This window comes from Lagenorhynchus albirostris, chromosome 3 (genome assembly GCF_949774975.1).
Source record: "Lagenorhynchus albirostris chromosome 3, mLagAlb1.1, whole genome shotgun sequence".
Lineage (NCBI taxonomy): Eukaryota > Metazoa > Chordata > Mammalia > Artiodactyla > Delphinidae > Lagenorhynchus > Lagenorhynchus albirostris.
This window is the reverse complement of record NC_083097.1, coordinates 114,756,513-114,774,208: the sequence shown is the minus strand read 5'-3', so window position 1 is coordinate 114,774,208 and position 17,696 is coordinate 114,756,513. Positions and strand designations below refer to the sequence as shown.

General features: G+C 34.2%; 1 protein-coding gene across 2 annotated transcripts; it reads right to left on the bottom strand.

The window, feature by feature from the left end:
• Positions 1–111: 111 nt before the first annotated feature.
• MYOT (myotilin) lies at positions 112–16,608 on the bottom strand. Of its 2 annotated transcripts, XM_060143670.1 has the most exons (10): positions 16,461–16,608; positions 13,195–13,755; positions 9,066–9,240; positions 8,082–8,186; positions 5,696–5,745; positions 4,588–4,720; positions 3,345–3,552; positions 1,580–1,745; positions 963–1,096; positions 112–737 (listed from the first exon to the last, which is right to left on the bottom strand). In XM_060143670.1, the coding sequence occupies exons 2-10, from the start codon at positions 13,548–13,550 to the stop codon at positions 565–567; spliced, it is 1,500 nt and encodes a 499-aa protein (XP_059999653.1). In that variant the 5' UTR covers positions 13,551–13,755; positions 16,461–16,608; the 3' UTR covers positions 112–564. The 2 variants fall into 2 exon arrangements, with proteins under 2 accessions (XP_059999653.1, XP_059999652.1); XM_060143669.1 differs by lacking the exon at positions 16,461–16,608 and having other exon boundaries at positions 5,696–5,742.
• Positions 16,609–17,696: the final 1,088 nt, after the last annotated feature.

Here is a 17,696-nt window from a genome sequence, read left to right as displayed (position 1 = left end):
GTTGGTCTCTTGGAACTTGTTATTCATAGGTTTTGCTGTGTGTCGCTTAATAGATACAAACCAGCAGTTTTATCTTAAAGATCTAGACTTTTGTGAAGATGAGACAGTCTGTTTTAAATATTTGAAATTTTATTCTCTTTTGACATAAAACTAAGGAACACTCAGATAATCTATACCATGTTAGTATTCCTATCAGAGAAAACGGGTAAAACAGTATTTAGAAAGCAGTACCAGTAAATCTTATTACGCATTAGATGTGTTTAAAACGTTGATATTCATTTATAACCTGTAGTTGTAAAATGTGTATGACTTAAATATTAAAATCCCACATTTTTTAAGATCTTCATCTACAATTACAAACCCAGATTTTCTGTAGGTTTCACAAACCAGAGAGGTAAACAGAATGTGCAAGAGTCAAAGGATAAACGCATTATAAATATATATTAGTTGTATTACCTAATTAAAACCATAATCTGTTAATACAGCTATGGATTTATTTCAAAAATGTAATTGAATATATTGCTAATAGTGTAGTTCTTGTGTTTTCCAATGTTGGTAGAGTTATTAAAGTTCTTCACTTTCATAGAGTCCAGATTGAGCTGCCAGACGCTGAAACTCTCCTTCAGGGTTAAAAGCTTGTTTCACATCCAAACCTTTCCCGTTAAGTGCTAAATATTTGCTGAAAGTTGGTCGGACACGTAACTGCTTAGGAGCTGGAGGAGTTTGGTTTGGACGGGCTGAAATGGATCAAATAAATGTTAATTTAGAAAACTTGTCCTAAACAAATGGGTTGCACTAGGTAGTCATTATCGGACAGGGAGAGAAAAAAAAATCAAAACTGATTATGTATGGGGAGAATCCTTCAGAATTTATGCTATGCTGGAATTTATGTTTCTTATTAAATCTTTCCAGTTAAGTTCTTTATAACACTTGACATAGCACTGTATAACAGCGTGAGATACCTGTAACATCTAATCTCGTGTTACATGTGGTCACTCCAGCTTCATTAACTGCAGACACAGTATACCACCCAGCGTCTTTCTTGTTTACATCTTTTATCAGTAAAGTAACTCTTCCAGAGTTATCATGATATAAACTGGAAAGAAACAAAAATTGAAAGTAAAGGAATTAGTTTTCCTGTGAGAATTTATTTATGATGCCTATGACCTACAGAGTCAGACTAATAGGAAGAAAAAAGCATTTGGAAATTCTGAGTCTGTAGCTAGTCATTGCCAAATAGCTATGGGTTTTTTTGAATTAAACATCCCCCCAGTCTTGTTTGTATCATATTTCCTTGAGCCATCTTCTTTTATTGTTAGTAAAAAGGTAAATCCTAGCCTACTTTATCCCTTAAATTTCTGATTAGTGGGATCTGGCTTAATGAGGCTTATTATATTTCTATATATATATATTTTAAAAGTTGAAGTATAGTTGATTTACAATATTGTGTTAGTTTCATCTATATGTTTTTAAAATTAGACAAATGAGGTCACAGATGCATGCCATTTATAATACATTTAAAAGTATAACTGGATTCACCCAAGTACAGTATAGTTAAGTCTAGAAATACTTATCCTACCTTATTCGATCAGTGTTGAATTGTACCATTTCATTATTTCTTTTCCAGAAAAGCTTTGGTGGTGGTATAGCTGAGATTTGGCATTCTAGCTTCACTGAGTCTCCCTCAAAAACTTTTTTACTCTGTGGTTTGTAGATGAACATTGGTGCTCTTCTATGTTCTTTTGCTACATATTAATAAAAAAATCACGTATTTGAAATATTATAAACAATATTAAGTCAAACCAAAGTATTATGAAGTTTGTATGCTGATATAAAAGTTTAAAAAAGTACTAACGACAGGATTGGAAGCTTTATGTTTCAGCTGTAGTTAAAATAATATGCAATACTGTTGTATATTGTATACTATTTATAGTTCTAAAACAGTAATGTAATGATGCGTTAAATTTATAATCATGTTTCATTGGAAGAATTTAAGTCAAGTTGAGATCATCTCAGCTATAGAGAGGCAGCATGAGTGGTGGAAAGAGTACCAGCAACTTGGGTTCGAATTCTGTTTGCCCCACCAGTCATGCCACATTGGGGAAAATTTTGTTTAGTTTCTCTGAGGCTAAATTTTATCTATTGTAAAATGATACCCAAGAAATAGTTACTGCTGTGCCCACCAAAGCACAAAATTATTGTGAGGATCAATTGCGATAATGAATGAAGACGCACTTTGTAAACTATAAAATAATATACAAATGCCAATAATAATTATGTCTTTAGTTTTCTTCAAATACCTGAGGGAAAAGAGGAACTGATACTATAATACTATAACCCTAACTTTTCTGAAGGAGTAAGGAGGAGATTGGACGGATGCCTGTCAAAGTCTTTTTCAGCTCTAACATTATAGTATTTTTGGAGCTATTGGCACAGAAAGGATTTGCCATAAGCTTAATCACTTGGATTTTGTGTGTGTGTGTGTGTATAAATTCCCAGATCACTAGTTTTTCCCTTAGTCTGAGGGCCCTTATTATATCATAGAATGATCTTAAAGATTTTTCATTCATCTGGGTAGAATACAAACTCAAGATTGCCCATCCTTGAACTTGATTAAGTTTTTATATAATAAGCAGTGAATTATAGCAAAATATCACTTATGCAGTATATTGTGGCTTAAGTCATTGCAAATGTGATATATTTAGAGCACTTGAATTGTAATATTTTAAGACAGGACATTAGTTTTATGAGAACTGCCCTACTAAAGACAAATTTGAGATATGAGTTTTACCATACTTGTTTTCTAAAGCAAGTAAGCATGTTTTTGTTGTCATAATTAGAGACTAGTTTCCTGGTAAACAGTGCATAGTCTAAGGCTAAAAGTTGACATTTACCCTTCAGTTTTAAACTATGTGTGATTATAGCAATTCTGTGAAAATGTGAGTCAGATTGATTATTTTAGACTGTAGACCAGATAAATGATTAGACTAAAAATTTTCATATTAAGACCCTTTAATCATATCTACAAATACTGTACATCTACTGTACATCTAGAAATATATCTAGAATATACTACCTCCTTTGGTCTGTCTGAAATTTTACCTTTATTTCTCTTCCAGAAAAGCTTTAGTGGTAGATCTGTCATTCTAGTTTCACTGAGTTTCCCTCAAGAGCACTAACCCCTGCCCACCGTGGCTTTTACATAAAAATTCATGTTCTACTGGGTTGTATAGTATAGACATTAACCTTAAATATAAAGTCCTTGGGGTTTTTCTTTTTTAACACTTTCTTATTTGATTCTACAAAATTTTAAGGAGCTCTGTAGAATCTCTTTGAAAGCTTACCCAGGACGTCCAGCTGCACAGTAAAGGTGGCTTCTCCTGCTCTATTCTTGGCAACACATGTATAAGCCCCTGCATCTGAAGCTCTGACCACTTCGAAGATGAGTGAATGAAAACCCTTTTCAGACACTATCATTTTGTGAAAATCATCTGATTGAACTGGTTGTCCATTTAGATACCATGACACATCAGGAGCTGGTAGTCCACTAACCTAGAAATGAAAACACAAGGAGATAGAATTTTAAATTATAGATCACTGGGACCCATTTGTCCATTTATGAATTTTAACAGTTCAGTATCTGAGTGGGTTTGTGACTGAAAATGCAAAACAAGAGCTTAAAAGATATTTTCTTTCAATAATTTTTAACAAAATAGTAAAAACTATAACACTTGAAATTAATACAGTATTTTCATACTATCTGAAAACACATCTAGCTCTTTTATAAACAACCTCAGGCTCCTTAAGATCTCTTAATTACTATATTAAGGACGTTAAGTTATCTTATATTGGTCTCCACAAGGAATATGGAAGTCATATGGCTTTTCTGGCTAATGGCAAGTGTGAATGAAGTCCCAGAGGCCCACATATATGAGACTTGCTGATAACCTTTCCAAATAACCTTTCCAAAACTGAGTGTTCTTGAGCTGTAGTTCTGGTGTATAAATGGCATTTTGTTAAGTGTTTTCGTAAGTCTTGACAATTAAATCCATACACTGACTTTCATTCATAAGGAATCTGAAAAAACATTTATAAGAAAAAGTTCTCCCAAGTGAGGATAATAAAAATGTAGGCCTTTCTAATAAGTTATTTTAGCCTGAAGAATTCTTCTAGGCCAAGAGAGAGCAGGGTGACTTGAATTTCTTTAAAGAGGCATTCTACTTTAGAAATCCTATTGCTATGAAAGCTTCATTTGTATAGAGTATTAGGTGGTAGGCACTATTTTGAGTACCTTATACCTGTTTACTTAGTTAATCCTCACACAGCTTAATGAGGTAGATATATTTGTTATTCCCAAAGAAACAAAAGCATAGAGTTGTTAAGTGACTTGTCTCAGGTTACACAGCTGTAAAGTGGCAGGGCCAGGATTCTAACCCAGGTAAACTTAGCTCCAGAGTTTGTGTTCTTATCTATTATACATATTTCTTGTCAAGCTGTGTAGAAAGCTATGAAGAGGAGGAGGACATTTTTCAAAACTTAGTATCCCATTGTTAATTTTTCTCCAGTATATTTGAACTTTTCTCTTACTTTGAAGTCCATTCTGCAGAATCTTCCTTCTTCAATTGACATGTTCTCTGGCACTTGAATGAAACGAGGCGGGTAAAATTTCTCCTGGATTGCATCCTGATCATTCACATCTCCCCTTGAAGATGATCTACTTCTACAAAAATATTTTAATAATCACTATGCAGAAGAGTCGTCATTGCTCTTCCTTTCATGCAAATATAGTTTAGCCATCAAATTTGAAACCCTAGAGTCTATGCTGTTTGATCTGATAGTGTAGTAACAATGGAGAGAGGCTGCAGAGCTGTATTTAGCTGTGGCATATTTGATGACTATTAGAAGTGGTAGCAAAAAAAAAAAAAAAAAAAAAAAAAGAAGTGGTAGCAATTTAGAAACACCTGATACAAATTATACATCTTTGTTTCTTTTTTCAGTGCCATGAATTGATGAAGAAACTGATCTATTAAAATGCAGAGTACGCCATGGACAATTCTAGTCACATGCAAAGATTGTATAATTAGAATCAGGTTTCCATTGTTATGAAAAAGTTGTTTAGCATGGAAACATGGTCCTGGCTTATTTCACCAAAACATTAAAAACAGTTTCCTCTGAGATAGTTGTGATAATTAACAGATAAAAATTTTTATTGTCATCTTTGACATTAGAAAATTCACATTGTTTTTTTTCAATTGGTTCTAAAGCAGTATAAACATTATTTTCTTTTTTTATAACCATATTTTTTTATTGCAGTATAGTTAATTTACAATGTTGTGTTAGCTTCAGGTGTACAATAAAGTGATTCAGTTATATATATATAACATATATATTAAATATATATAGATTCTTCAGATTCTTTTCCATTATAGGTTATTATAAGACATTGAAAATAGTTCCCTGTGCTATATGGTAGGTCCTTGTTGTTTATCTATTTTACACATAGTAGCGTGTATCTGTTAATCCCAAACTCCTGATTTATCCCTTCCAACCTGCTATCCCCTCTGGTCACATTGCTTTGTATAAGAAGTATGTAAGAAGCTTGAGGGCTTTGTAAATATTACATTTTTTTTAAGCTGCAAACATTTTAGGTAGCAAAATGTATATTTCTTTAAAATTAAAAAAAATTTTTTTTTACCTTACTTGTGATGTAGGAAGTTGCAGTCGTGCATGTTCTGAATTGTGCTGCTTGAAGTTAAAACAAAGTGATAATGTTAACATGCTGTTGTTAGCTTGAAATGAAGCAGAATTTAGTAGTCGTAGTTGAAAGGAACATTTCTGTTGTGGCTGTATTTGTACTGTCATGGATAGTTCTATATATTTAGCTGTTAAGCATTTAAAATATAGTACACTAACCTTCTAATACTCTAGCAAGAAATCCCCAGAATTAAGACTATTCAATAGATACGATTTATGAAAATTAACTAGACTTTGAATTGGTGGTGGTTCATTTTTTAGATGACGATTTTATGACAAAGGATGATGAGTCCCCCTGGTGTATTTGAAATGGGAGCACATAGTACAGATTGTCCTTTGGTAAAACAGGAATAGTTATGAAGTCATTTGTGTTGGCAGTAGATACAGGGTATTATGCCTACTGCTCATAAGTGGCACCAACAGCAGTAAACACATATTAGACTGGAAAATACTTTTCTTTTTAGCTCATGGCACAAAATCCTGATGGACACTGTGGAAGCTATGTGTAGAGTTATGAAAAGCCTTTGAAAAACAACATTACTTACTTCCTGCCTAATAAGGGTGTATTTAATTTAAGCAGTCATCTTTTACAATTTATATCTGAGCACCAGAAAATTATTCATATTTGAGGATAAAATCAGGAATTGATGAATTTATAATAGAATTAACTGATTAAATATTTAGTGCCTATTCCGTATATTTCATTGTGCTTGGTATAGTGAGAGATACAAAGAAGTAGAAAATATAGTCCTTACCCAAGTATATGAAAAACAACATAGCAAATCAGTACAAATAATTTATTTTGGGATGAACTTTAATGTATTTTGTCATTCTAAAACAAAATTCTTACAACTCTGTAATAATTTTTGGCTGGGCTTTGAGTTTCTCTAAGCCAAATGTCAAAAGATCAGTGAATTTTTTGGTAAAAAATAAGAATAATCCACTTAAACTCATAATATCTAAATTAAGTTTTTGACCTTTTCCTGTAGTGGTTTGAACATGTATGTATTCATATTCATAGGTGTGATATTTCAGTTATATGTAATTTGATGACATTTTGTATTATTTAAGTAGACTGTTTGAAGTGTACCAAAAAACGTAAGATTTTTCTTTTCTGATTTCATAATATGTTTTGCTGCTATCTCTTTTCTTGGTACCTTCACCTTCATTTTAAAGTTTTTAAAGAATGAATGAGAAAAACAATACACCCTTGACCTTGAAATCATACACTGTGAATTTATAACATAAACCATCATCAATCTAATGTTACTTTGGGTTATTTCTTCTAATAGAGATATATTTGTGTCTTATTCTTGCTGTAATCTCCTGTACCAACTGCAGAGCCCAACACACAGTAGGTACTTTATATAAATTAGTTGAATAAATGAGTGTGTGAACTCCTCAGTAGCCGAAAGAGATTTAAGTTCTGTTCTCAGGTTCTAGTTACTTGCTGTGCTAGACCCTGCTCTATCCTTTTCAGTAGATCTAGTCACGTTTAACAGAAACAAAAGTCTTATTTTCATCTTCGTATACTGTAGAAGGTTGGAATTCTTGAATGCTCGGTTTGGCTTCCAGTTTCTTGTGGAGTTTTTAGGAAGGAATGAGAGGTAACTACAGAAGGAAGATAGAAGAGCAATAGCAGTTCATCTTGCCTCTCCAGCTGTACACTTCTCTTTGAGGTTAACTTGTTAAAATGAAGTTGATCAGGAACAAGCCTGTGGGATATTCACTTTATGTTCTGGATAAAGTTAATCCCTTGGAAAGGATGCTGTTCTTAATCCTGGAGCCATTACTCATAAGGTTTTTGTTGCTTATTTTGTTTTGTTTTTTTAATAAGAATCATTTTAAGATACAGGAACATGACAGAAGAAATTGGATGTTTCATTAGTACATGAATTTATTTTAAAACATTGAAATGATAAACAGCTTATGAGAAAAGGTTATAATTACTTTGGTTTAGAGTTTTAACTTTTGTCCTGTGAAAGATTTACAACTCATAAATTTTCTGTCCATGTAGACATTGTAGGGAGAGTCCTCGGTTTAACTGACCCCTAAAAGTCCAGATGAAAAGTGACACCATTAGTCTTCTGGTGTTTTGACTTTATAACATTTCATATGCAGATACTAGAACCACCAGAAAATGGGGTAAAATTAAAAATTTTTGTGTATATATTCAACCCATCATGGCTTCTACTTTTTATATGTAATGGAGTATGGAAGTAATTGACTTTTGCTTCAAATGCTATTTATAAGCATTTAGAAAGCAGATATTTAAAAATCACACAAAAGAAAAGTGCTCCAGTTAGATAAAGATTATTTTAATTTACCTGTGCTGGATCTTGTGCCTCACTGTCATTTTGAGCTTGAAACACAGCAGCTGCATTCTGTGGTCCTAGCAATCTGCGAGCCATCTTCTCCTCATATGTTAGCCGCTTTAAAGAAATAAATCATAAAGGAGATAGTAATGAGATTTAATGAAAGTTATTTGTATAGCTTTACCTTAAAACCACCAAGAATTATACCAAACAAGTATAGTTATGCCTATTGAATGATAGATACTATGTTTATAAAAAAACATTCTTTCATTCAAAGCATTTTCCTTTCGTTCTAGTGCCACTTCCCTCATCTGTAATATTCATCTCTGTTTTCTTTCTTCTCCTAGTAAAGGCAAGCATAATCACCCTTAAATAAGGCTCTCTCTCCCCAATAAAGGGAAATTCTTTGTCTTCCTCCTTGTTCTGCATGTTCCTGTTGGCTCTGTCTTTGAATATAGTACCATATGTCCTCAGATTCAGAAATAACTTTTATTAAGTGAACACTATATTTGATTTACTAACTTCTGGTTAAGAGCAGTGCAACTCGTATGTTAAATGTATTTGGATTAAAGGCATATAGTAGTACTCTTTCAGAGATCAGTGACTAATACAATGTGTATAATAAGAATTATAGCTATTTTTCCATCAATAATATATACCAAAGTACATGAAGAAGTCATGTTGACAGCATTTCCCATTAGTTATTTGGTCATCAGACATATTTTTATGGTAATGCTTAAAACAAAATTGAATCATTCAGATTGGGTTTTTTTTTTTTTTTCATTTGCTTCATTCTTTTACTACTGAACTCCTAGAGGGGATTTCATGCAGAGAAATACAGAATAGGATCCAAATATTCCCTTTTTTTAGATACTCCTCTCCCTTGCTGATTATATGGACATAGATCTGTGAGACAGAAACAACATTCTTACTGAGATTAGATTTTATAGTTTTATTGGCTTTTTTTTTTTAATACAAAGTAGACATCTTGCTCACTTGGTTTCCATTATGAAGAAGGTTGTCCTTGCATTTTAGCTTTCTCTCCAAATCTTGAATCAGAGCTTCTTTTGATCCTTGTATTTCATGGTCAGGAGTCCTTGGTGTGGGCTTAGTATTTGCATTTTGGGATGGCTTAGCATTTACAGGTTGGCCAACTGAGGGTTGTTGATAGCTTTAAAAAGAAAAAAAGATTTTTTAAAAAGAAGATCTTTAAAGTAAGGTGTGGTATGTAAAGTAGAATTGGCATCATTTTGTCAGTCACGTTTAGGTAGGTTGAATTTACCATTTAGTACTGCTGGTGTTATTAAAACACCAATTGCCCTAATAACAGTCAAGAAGGATTTTATAAGAATGGTTACTAGCTGTTTTTTATTTTTGTTTCTTTTCATCTTGGCAAATGAAAATTAAGTAGCAGGAGAAGCAATTTAGATTAGACATAAGGAGAATGTCCTTCCTTGAAGATCTTCCCTAAAGAAGTGAGAGTAAGTCTAGTTACTGGCAGCTTGAGAGTTCTTCCAATATTCCAACTGAATTTCCTGAGTTTGATTTATGGGTGGATAGTAAGCAGCGATGTGCTGGAGCTGACTCATATGGGCTTAAGAGAAGTGATTTTTAGTGTCTCTTCCCAGCTCACTGTGATCTCATGCTGAAAGTTTGAAATTGGTGGTGGTGGGAGTATCTATACCAGGGAAATTGGTAAATACCACAAATCATGGCTCTTTCCTCCAGAGCTGATTGTTAAACATTTATCAGCATAACCACTGGTATTTAGTGAATATTCTCTTGCTTTGAATGGAGTCTACAGTTTACATTTTAATTTCTACTTCCTGTTCATATTCTAGACAATCCAAGTATGGCACTATATAACAACTTGTACAGTAATAACAGTTTCTTCAACATTGCATAAGTGATTTTTAGAGAAAGGGATGATTAGAGGAGGAAGGAGAAAGAAATGTAAACTGAGAAAAAAAGGAGTTTTGGGGAAAAAAGCAAATTTGATCGGCAGTTGAAGAGTTTGGTTTAAATCCTTATTTCAAATTCCAACCCTAAATTTTCTTCCAAGATGTCCTTGCCCCCTCCTGGTGTTCCCCTGCTGATTCTGATAGAGGACAGGGGTGGTATTTAGGGAGTCCTATATTTTTAGATCTGTTAGGTAGCTCACACTTTTCACAGGGTTTATTCAGATTTTACCTAGTTTATTTATTTAGGGCTCTGAAGGTGCTAGCTTATATCTACTTAATGTGGGAAAACTGGCCACTGCCCTCAATGAATATTTTACCATTATCATAATAAATCCAGATATCCAGATGAGGCAGCCTTGGACTGTTCTCTGACATGTCCCTGTTCAAAAATTCGCAGGGATCATTAAAAGAACTTGTAAGCTAAGTGGAAATGCATTTCCTCTGAGTGGAGCCAGAGTTTTAATTTTTGCAGGCTTTGGGGTCTTGGTTAGTAATCTCTAGATTGTAAATACACTGAAGAAAAAAAAGATGTTTTATTACTCACCGTTGTATTATTTGTATCCACTAACACAAAGCCTGCAAAATAGTGAGGTAATACTCACTATCAGTTCAGTGAATGAATATTTTCCATTGTATTCAAGATGCTCTGTATTGAAAGTTGATTATATACATTTCCCTCCTTGTATTTCAGATATTCAGGATTGTCTGTATCTGATTTGTTCAGTGAAGCAAATAGCCAAACCAAGTGTTTAAATAAATAGTGAGATGTTTTTGTTTTGTTTTAAGATTGAATTCCCAGGTCAAAGTGGTAAAATTTCTTTGGTTTTATAGATCTACTATGTCTCCAACTGTATGAAGTTAGAATAGCCCATTTGTTTTTCCAGCTAAAAAAAAAAACAGTCATATGTGTTTGGTTAAAGTGAATTAGCATTAAATAATTCTTTTGTCAGACTGTCATAATATGATGTAATATATCTGAGAAATCCTGAAGGACTATCAAAACCAAGCCTGAGAATCACTGATATATATGTAATCTCAGTCACCTTTTTATTTACTGAATACCTGTATTATTACCAGTTTAGATGGTTTAAGTGTTAGGACTTGATATCTGTTCATAATTAGAAACTAATATTATACTTGCACAATGCTTTATAGGTTTTTTTTTCTCCCCCTATCATTAATCACCTAAATCCTTTTATTACAGATCAGAAAACTGAATCACTGAGCAGGTAAGGAAAACTTGAGGAATGTCACACAGCAAGCTTTTTGAAAGGAATAGTTAAAGAGTTCCCCTGAATTTCTAGTCTGTGGTTTGATAAACTGAATAAAACATTTGCTTAAGGGTTTTCTACTGATGAAAAGCTAAATAAAGCTTTCAAACTTCTCTAGGTCAGAATCCAAGGGATTATTATAGAAGACAGGGCAAACTTCAGCCCATCATAAAAATGAGGGAGTTGTGCACAAATGTTCAAAGGGCCAGAGCTTTCCACCTGTGCAGCTGGACACTGAACTGGTATCAAGTGGCTGTGGGAAGATTAAAAGAGTTATCTATGGTTGCTGAAAATGGAGCAGCTAAAGCTGGATCTTTGATCTCTGGTTTGGGGTCCTTCTGTGCTTTATTTCTTATCCTCTCTATTTTTTCCTTCCTTCCTCTCTTAGTTCTGTGCAGAGAGCTAGGTACATGGTTGAGGCTCACTAGTATTTATTTGGTGGCTTTCTTTTCTGGGCAGGAATTTGGAATAGGATTAGAGCCTTTACTAAGAAAAATATTTTAGTGAGAAAGAGTTATTTTAGATTTAAACATGCTTATACAGGAAATTTGTAAATAATTGAAAGCTAGATGGAAAAAGATTATATGGGTAAAATGTAAGTAAGAAAAATCTACAATATGTGATAATGGGTATAATGGGAATTTGAGATAGAAGAGAAAGAGCGGGCTCTTAATTCTTGAAGGCATCTTTTAAAATCATTAGGCCAAACCTATGAGAATGCCTTTTTTGTCAGTCAAAAATTTTTAACTATCAGCCATTTCAAATGGTTCAACCTAGTATCTATAGGATTCTAACAAATGTTTTTGGCTTTCCTCATTTTTATTTTTAAAAATATTGAAAAGGTTTCTTTGCAAGTTGAATTGCTCTGGTGAGTTCACCTAGGTTTCCAGAGTTGTCACCAAAAATAGGAATCTCTAGAAAAATTAGCCTCTAGAGAAAACAGAGAAATTAGCAAGAATTTCAGCAAATCTGTTGATAAGTCTGTAACCAACAAAATATATTTCATCACACAGTTTTTCAGATGCCTCTGATTAATTCTCTGATGTTCTAGCCAGCCAAGGAATAGGAAAACTGATAGCCCAGAGTTTGCATAAGCACAAAGTATTCAGTTCATGTTTTAAAAAAAGCACAACCACTTTGTCCTTCTTCATATCAGGTTCTCCTAGGACAGTTTTAGGGCTGTGGAAATAGTACATGCTTGCATAAGGCTTCAGGTATTCTTCCCTGTATTTAGGTTGGTCTAACCAATTTGAACAAAGTGTAGTTTTAATTACCAGAGGAAACCTTAAGATCATGAGCCTTTACCTATTCAGTCCTTCCTTCTGATCATAGGGAAAATTCATATACTTCAGTGTTTGAATCCCATATTTTCTTTTTAGCCAAGTGGTTGTTCAGGATCAGAGGGGAAAATGGATAGGAAGAAAAGACTAAGACTGAGAAGAAACTTAATAGCCTCTGCTTATGTGAGAGGAAATCCTATCTGAAGAAGAGCAGACAGGTGTTCACCTCAGCTAAGCTCAGAACCAGAGCAATTAAATTTACAGCATGAGGAACGTAACTTAGAGGTGGGGGAATAGTTCACTGTTCCTGGGTATGTTAGAAATATTTTTTTTGAAGATGGAAAATAGTAGGTAAGTAATTGTGTTATGTAATAGGTGATTTGGGTTCAACTCAACCTGGACACTGGAGAATGGGTCAGATGACTTATTGCCAGTACCCTGGTTTAAGGTGTTCTAGGAGAAATACGGAATGAGACTCTGATATCACATTGACTTTTTAGATAGTGAAGAATGACGTACATAACCTATCTCCCCTTCTCCCCCAGATACAAGCTCGCGGTATACACAGTTCTATCTGTCTGTCTCTCTATATATATTTTAAAAATTCACTTACTTGGAGTCCACAGTGGAAGGGATGTTACTGCTATTGTAATCAGGCTGTGATGGTAATATGGAGCTGAGGAAGTTGGCTGGGGACTGGTTATAAGTGGCTGTAACCCTTTGGCCTGGGTTGGAGCCAGCAAGCTGCTGAGGAGAACCAGGGAAAGCAGAGGAGGACATAGTGATGTGAGAGCTCACTGTTGAGGAGGCAGAATATCTTTGCTCTTTGCACTGGCGGGGCTGGATTATAATAGAAGACTGTTTGGTCTGGCTAGAGTAGCTGGAGGTTTCCGGTCCAGGAGGCTGCAGTCTGGAGCCACATGGGTTTTGGGATTGGATGAAGTGTTTTGGACGTTCGTAGTTAAACATGCTTAGCTGGTTTATGGAAGTTGAAGGCAACTTATAATGATTTGCTCCTGGAAGGGTGGGGTCCCGAATCTGGGGCTGCAAGCCTGGAATTATACAAGGTTGCAGTGAATCAGAAGCAACCTTGGTCTGCACCTCGTTGTTGATATCCTGGGGATACTGTGCTCCTGGCTTTGATAGAGTGGCCTTCTCTTGAAGAATATTGTTCCTTCAAAAGAAGAAGATGATTCAGTTACAGTATTTGCATAAAAAACAGTACCGTTTAAGATCTTTAAGAGTTTTTGTGCTTTGTTTTTTTGCTTGTTTTTTTAAAGCTTATGTGCTTTCAAAGTCACCTCAAGGTGGAACTTTCCTGGCTTCTAGACTTCCCATTCCTTTATCTGTTGTCTTTGCACAAGTGACTTTCCCCTTGAGAATAAGAAAAAAGAATTCATTAGTGTTTGTTTGCCTCTGGGTGATTCTTAAAGCACGCCCAGGGCCTTCAAGATGTAGGAAAAGTTTAAGTTTGCCAAGTGGTTATTTATGAAAAGAAAACCTGTGATGTTGCTCAATGTGATAATTTTATGGTTTCATGTTTAGCTTTTGCCCAGAGGCTACAGTTTCATTAACCACAGAGAGTTAATGGTTTAAAATTATTAGCAGGTAAATATATAACATGTCAGCTTCTATTCAGTCTGAATTCTCCCCCTTGCTCATCAAAACCGATGAACAGCTCTTCTGATACTCCAGTTAATTCATGCCCTGGTGATCTGTGATGAATGATGAATCAAGGGGAGCAATGTGCTTCTTTGGTAAAGAACATTACTGTCCGTATTTGCTCCTTCACCCGTTTACAGTTTCACAAAGCAAACATCTGTTCTTCACTATTGTCAACCTTGAGTGGATTTTGTTTTACCTTATAATTCACTGCTTCTTTTTCTCCCTTTGATTCCCAATTGACCATAGTACCAAACTAGATGATATTAAGGAGTGACTGTATTCGTGTGTCTCTGTGTGTGTATATAATATATGTTACTGACAGTATTCCAGAGCCCTTTGTAATTTTTTGTTATTTTTAGATTGTATTATCTAGTTATTGGTCTCGATGGTCTCTTAGTTATTTAGTTTCACTTTAAATTATTTTTACATGTTTAATATGTATTTCAGACTAATTTTGAAATTGCTTTAGTTCCTATATTATTTTTCCTTTTGAAATGGCAAACAGGATGTACAGAAGGGAAGTAAGGCAACTGTGAAGCTAGCCTATAGTTTCCCAAGAAGAGAAGGGTGCCATTTTTCTTACTTAGCTCTGCATTGGCACTCCTGACTTCCGACAGTAGTTCCCCATTTTTCCTTTGATAAATCATTTGTCACTATAATCAACCTTAAAGAATTATATTTGCTTCTTTTGTTTTTAATTGGGGCATAGTTGTTTTACAATGTTGTGTTAGTTTCTACTATATAGCGAAGTGAGAGAATTATATTTGCTTCTGATTTCTTCCATTAGTAAGGTAAATCTGGGCAGGACTGTATATAGACTTTATACACAAAAACTAGTGCCATAAATTGTTGTAATACTGATTCTGTCTTTATTTAAAATATCAAGTAATTTAGTTCAAAATACATTTAGTTTGTTTCATATAATATAAACCAACTCTGAGGTAATGATAAATCAAACTTTTAACTAATAAAATTAACCAAATTGTTTGTCATCATTGAAGCATAGTCTTATAATTATTCAGTTTCCTATCTTGAAGAAAGTATAATTTTTAATGAAAAACTTCTAAACCAGATAACTTGATCCTCAGGTTGTGCATGTAGTTTAGAGTTATATTAAAATTAGCAGTTTTAGGAAAGAACAAAAATGCAACTAAACAGCCAAGAGAAAGATTCTATTGAAAAAGGCACTTAAAAAGTCATACATTTCTTAATTTTGAGTTTATGAATACAAGCACATTCAACTAGAGTGCATTTTAGTAATTAACTATATTAGGCCTTTAAATTATTGGAGAAAAACATCCAGAAGGAGGCTTTAATTAGATACTCTAAAAAAAAACGAAAAAAGACTCTATTTCAAGGCAAATAGTTTCATATTTATGGGTTTATTTTTTCCATTGCAGAATTGAATCCAGTGTTTGGTTTTAAATTCCTTTTTGGGCAGGCAAATCATTCAGATTAATTTCAAATACCAAGGAAGGAATAAACTGTTTAACAAATAGCCAATAGATATTTTCCAGAAAATTCCCTATTTTTCTTTACATAAATTTTTAGAAGGTCAACTATCTTGTACATTTTGGTATCAGCCTACATAGTTAACAATTACTGTTATTTAAAAAAATTTCAATTAAAAATATGTTCTTTCAAAAGTTTCATTTTATTCATGTCTCAACAAAATTTTACACAGATGTTCACACAGGTAACTCTGAAAGGTTTTTCTTCATGTTTGTAGTAGTTACTGTTCAACAATTCAATTCTATAATGCCTTCTATTATATGACAGTATCAATTTGTTCCAAATAATGTTAAATAAATTTCAAAGATTTTATGAATAAAGTACTATTAAGTCTCCTATTTAGAAAAATCTTGACTTTCCCCCTCATGTCTAATATAGCACAGACTTGCACAAAAAACTGAGGATATTTTGAAGCTGTAGGACATTACCACAATTACAGTTAGATCAAGTGTCCCTTTTCAAAGAAAAATGATGATTTAAAAATAATGACACACAACTATCTTTCCTTTTATCCTTTCTGTAATGCCTTCCAATTTCAGTGGAATGAACAGGTTACATTCTTTTCAAATCTTGTATAATGCCATTATGATCTTATGGCTTTTGAACTTTTTATCTGAAGATCACCTTTTACATACTGTTCTGATTTGGACAAAAAACAAAAACAAAACCCCAAACTGAAGCAGGAATAAAGGAGGGACTTACCCGAGTTCCAGAGAGTGCCTGCTCGGTTTAACCTACTACTAAAGGGAAGGAAGAGGCATCCCCTTCCCTCACAGACTAATCTAGTGGCTCTGTGCTTAGTATTATAGCACCACTGACTTTTATCAGCTGCCAAACAGTGACATCTGATGTGCTTGCCTGTCCATCTACCTATGCTGGCATGTCAAAGTAAGAGTCCACAATCTAAACAATATCTCAGATGTCTTAGTGATATTTAAGGAGTGGGATTACATGAGCTTCTCTTGCAAGCCTCTTTATTTTAGATGTGAGCTTTGACTATGAGCTTTAGCAAGCTCACATAGGGGGAAGAGCAAAGAATTAGGAAATGGGAAAAAATATAAAGAAAACTTATTTTCTTTTTTGTGGTGGGGGCTTTGATCTTCCCTGTTGAAGAAAGGACTAAAAGGGAAGTAGTATTCTAAGACTGACATTCTAACTGCTAAGACTTCTCCAGAAATAAGACCAGTGATGGATGGGCTCCAAATTGATTTGTATTGGATAGTTGTTCATCTGAAGGCCTTTTTTTTTCTCTTGCCAAATGGGAGGGGGAATGGAGTGGGGTTCAAGCAGTTTGTTTCAAGAGAGGGAGTGTGTCTGGGCAAAGGCAGGAGAGCAGGATGATGGTGTTATGTCACTGGGAAGGTGGGGAAGTGGGAAAATGTGATTTGCTTTCTTTAGCAAGTTCTCTGAATCTGTATAGCATATGCCTCCTTGACTTTATACTTTCATTCTAAAAGAGTTTGAAACACTTCAGAAACTACCAAAGGAGCAGTGTTTACAGTTAGGGCTTTGTGTTGTTAGCTCTCTTTATTTCCCTTACTCCTTACAGTTACACAGCTTCCTTTCTCTTTTCATCAAGGAGACCATCTTAGCATTTAAGTTTCCATTTTTGTGCAGGGAAGTAAATAATTACAGAGGAAGAAACCTTCAAATCGACAAGAGGTGGTGAAGGGGGTAGGTGGCATGAGGATCAGGCTAATCAGGTGGAATTATCCCTATTTAGTGGCTTTAACTTTGGTATGGTATTATTGCTTAAAGCATATCTGTTTATTCCCCTCCCTCATGCGTACTCCAGTCTTGATGTCATTATCATGTACTTTAGGATCCAACAAATAGATGTTTGAGCACATGTGAGCTGTTTAAAATTCTTCACAGCTGACCATGTAGGTGTACCTTCCTTTGGTGTTCAGAGAAAGTTTGATAACTGCCACCTGGGCA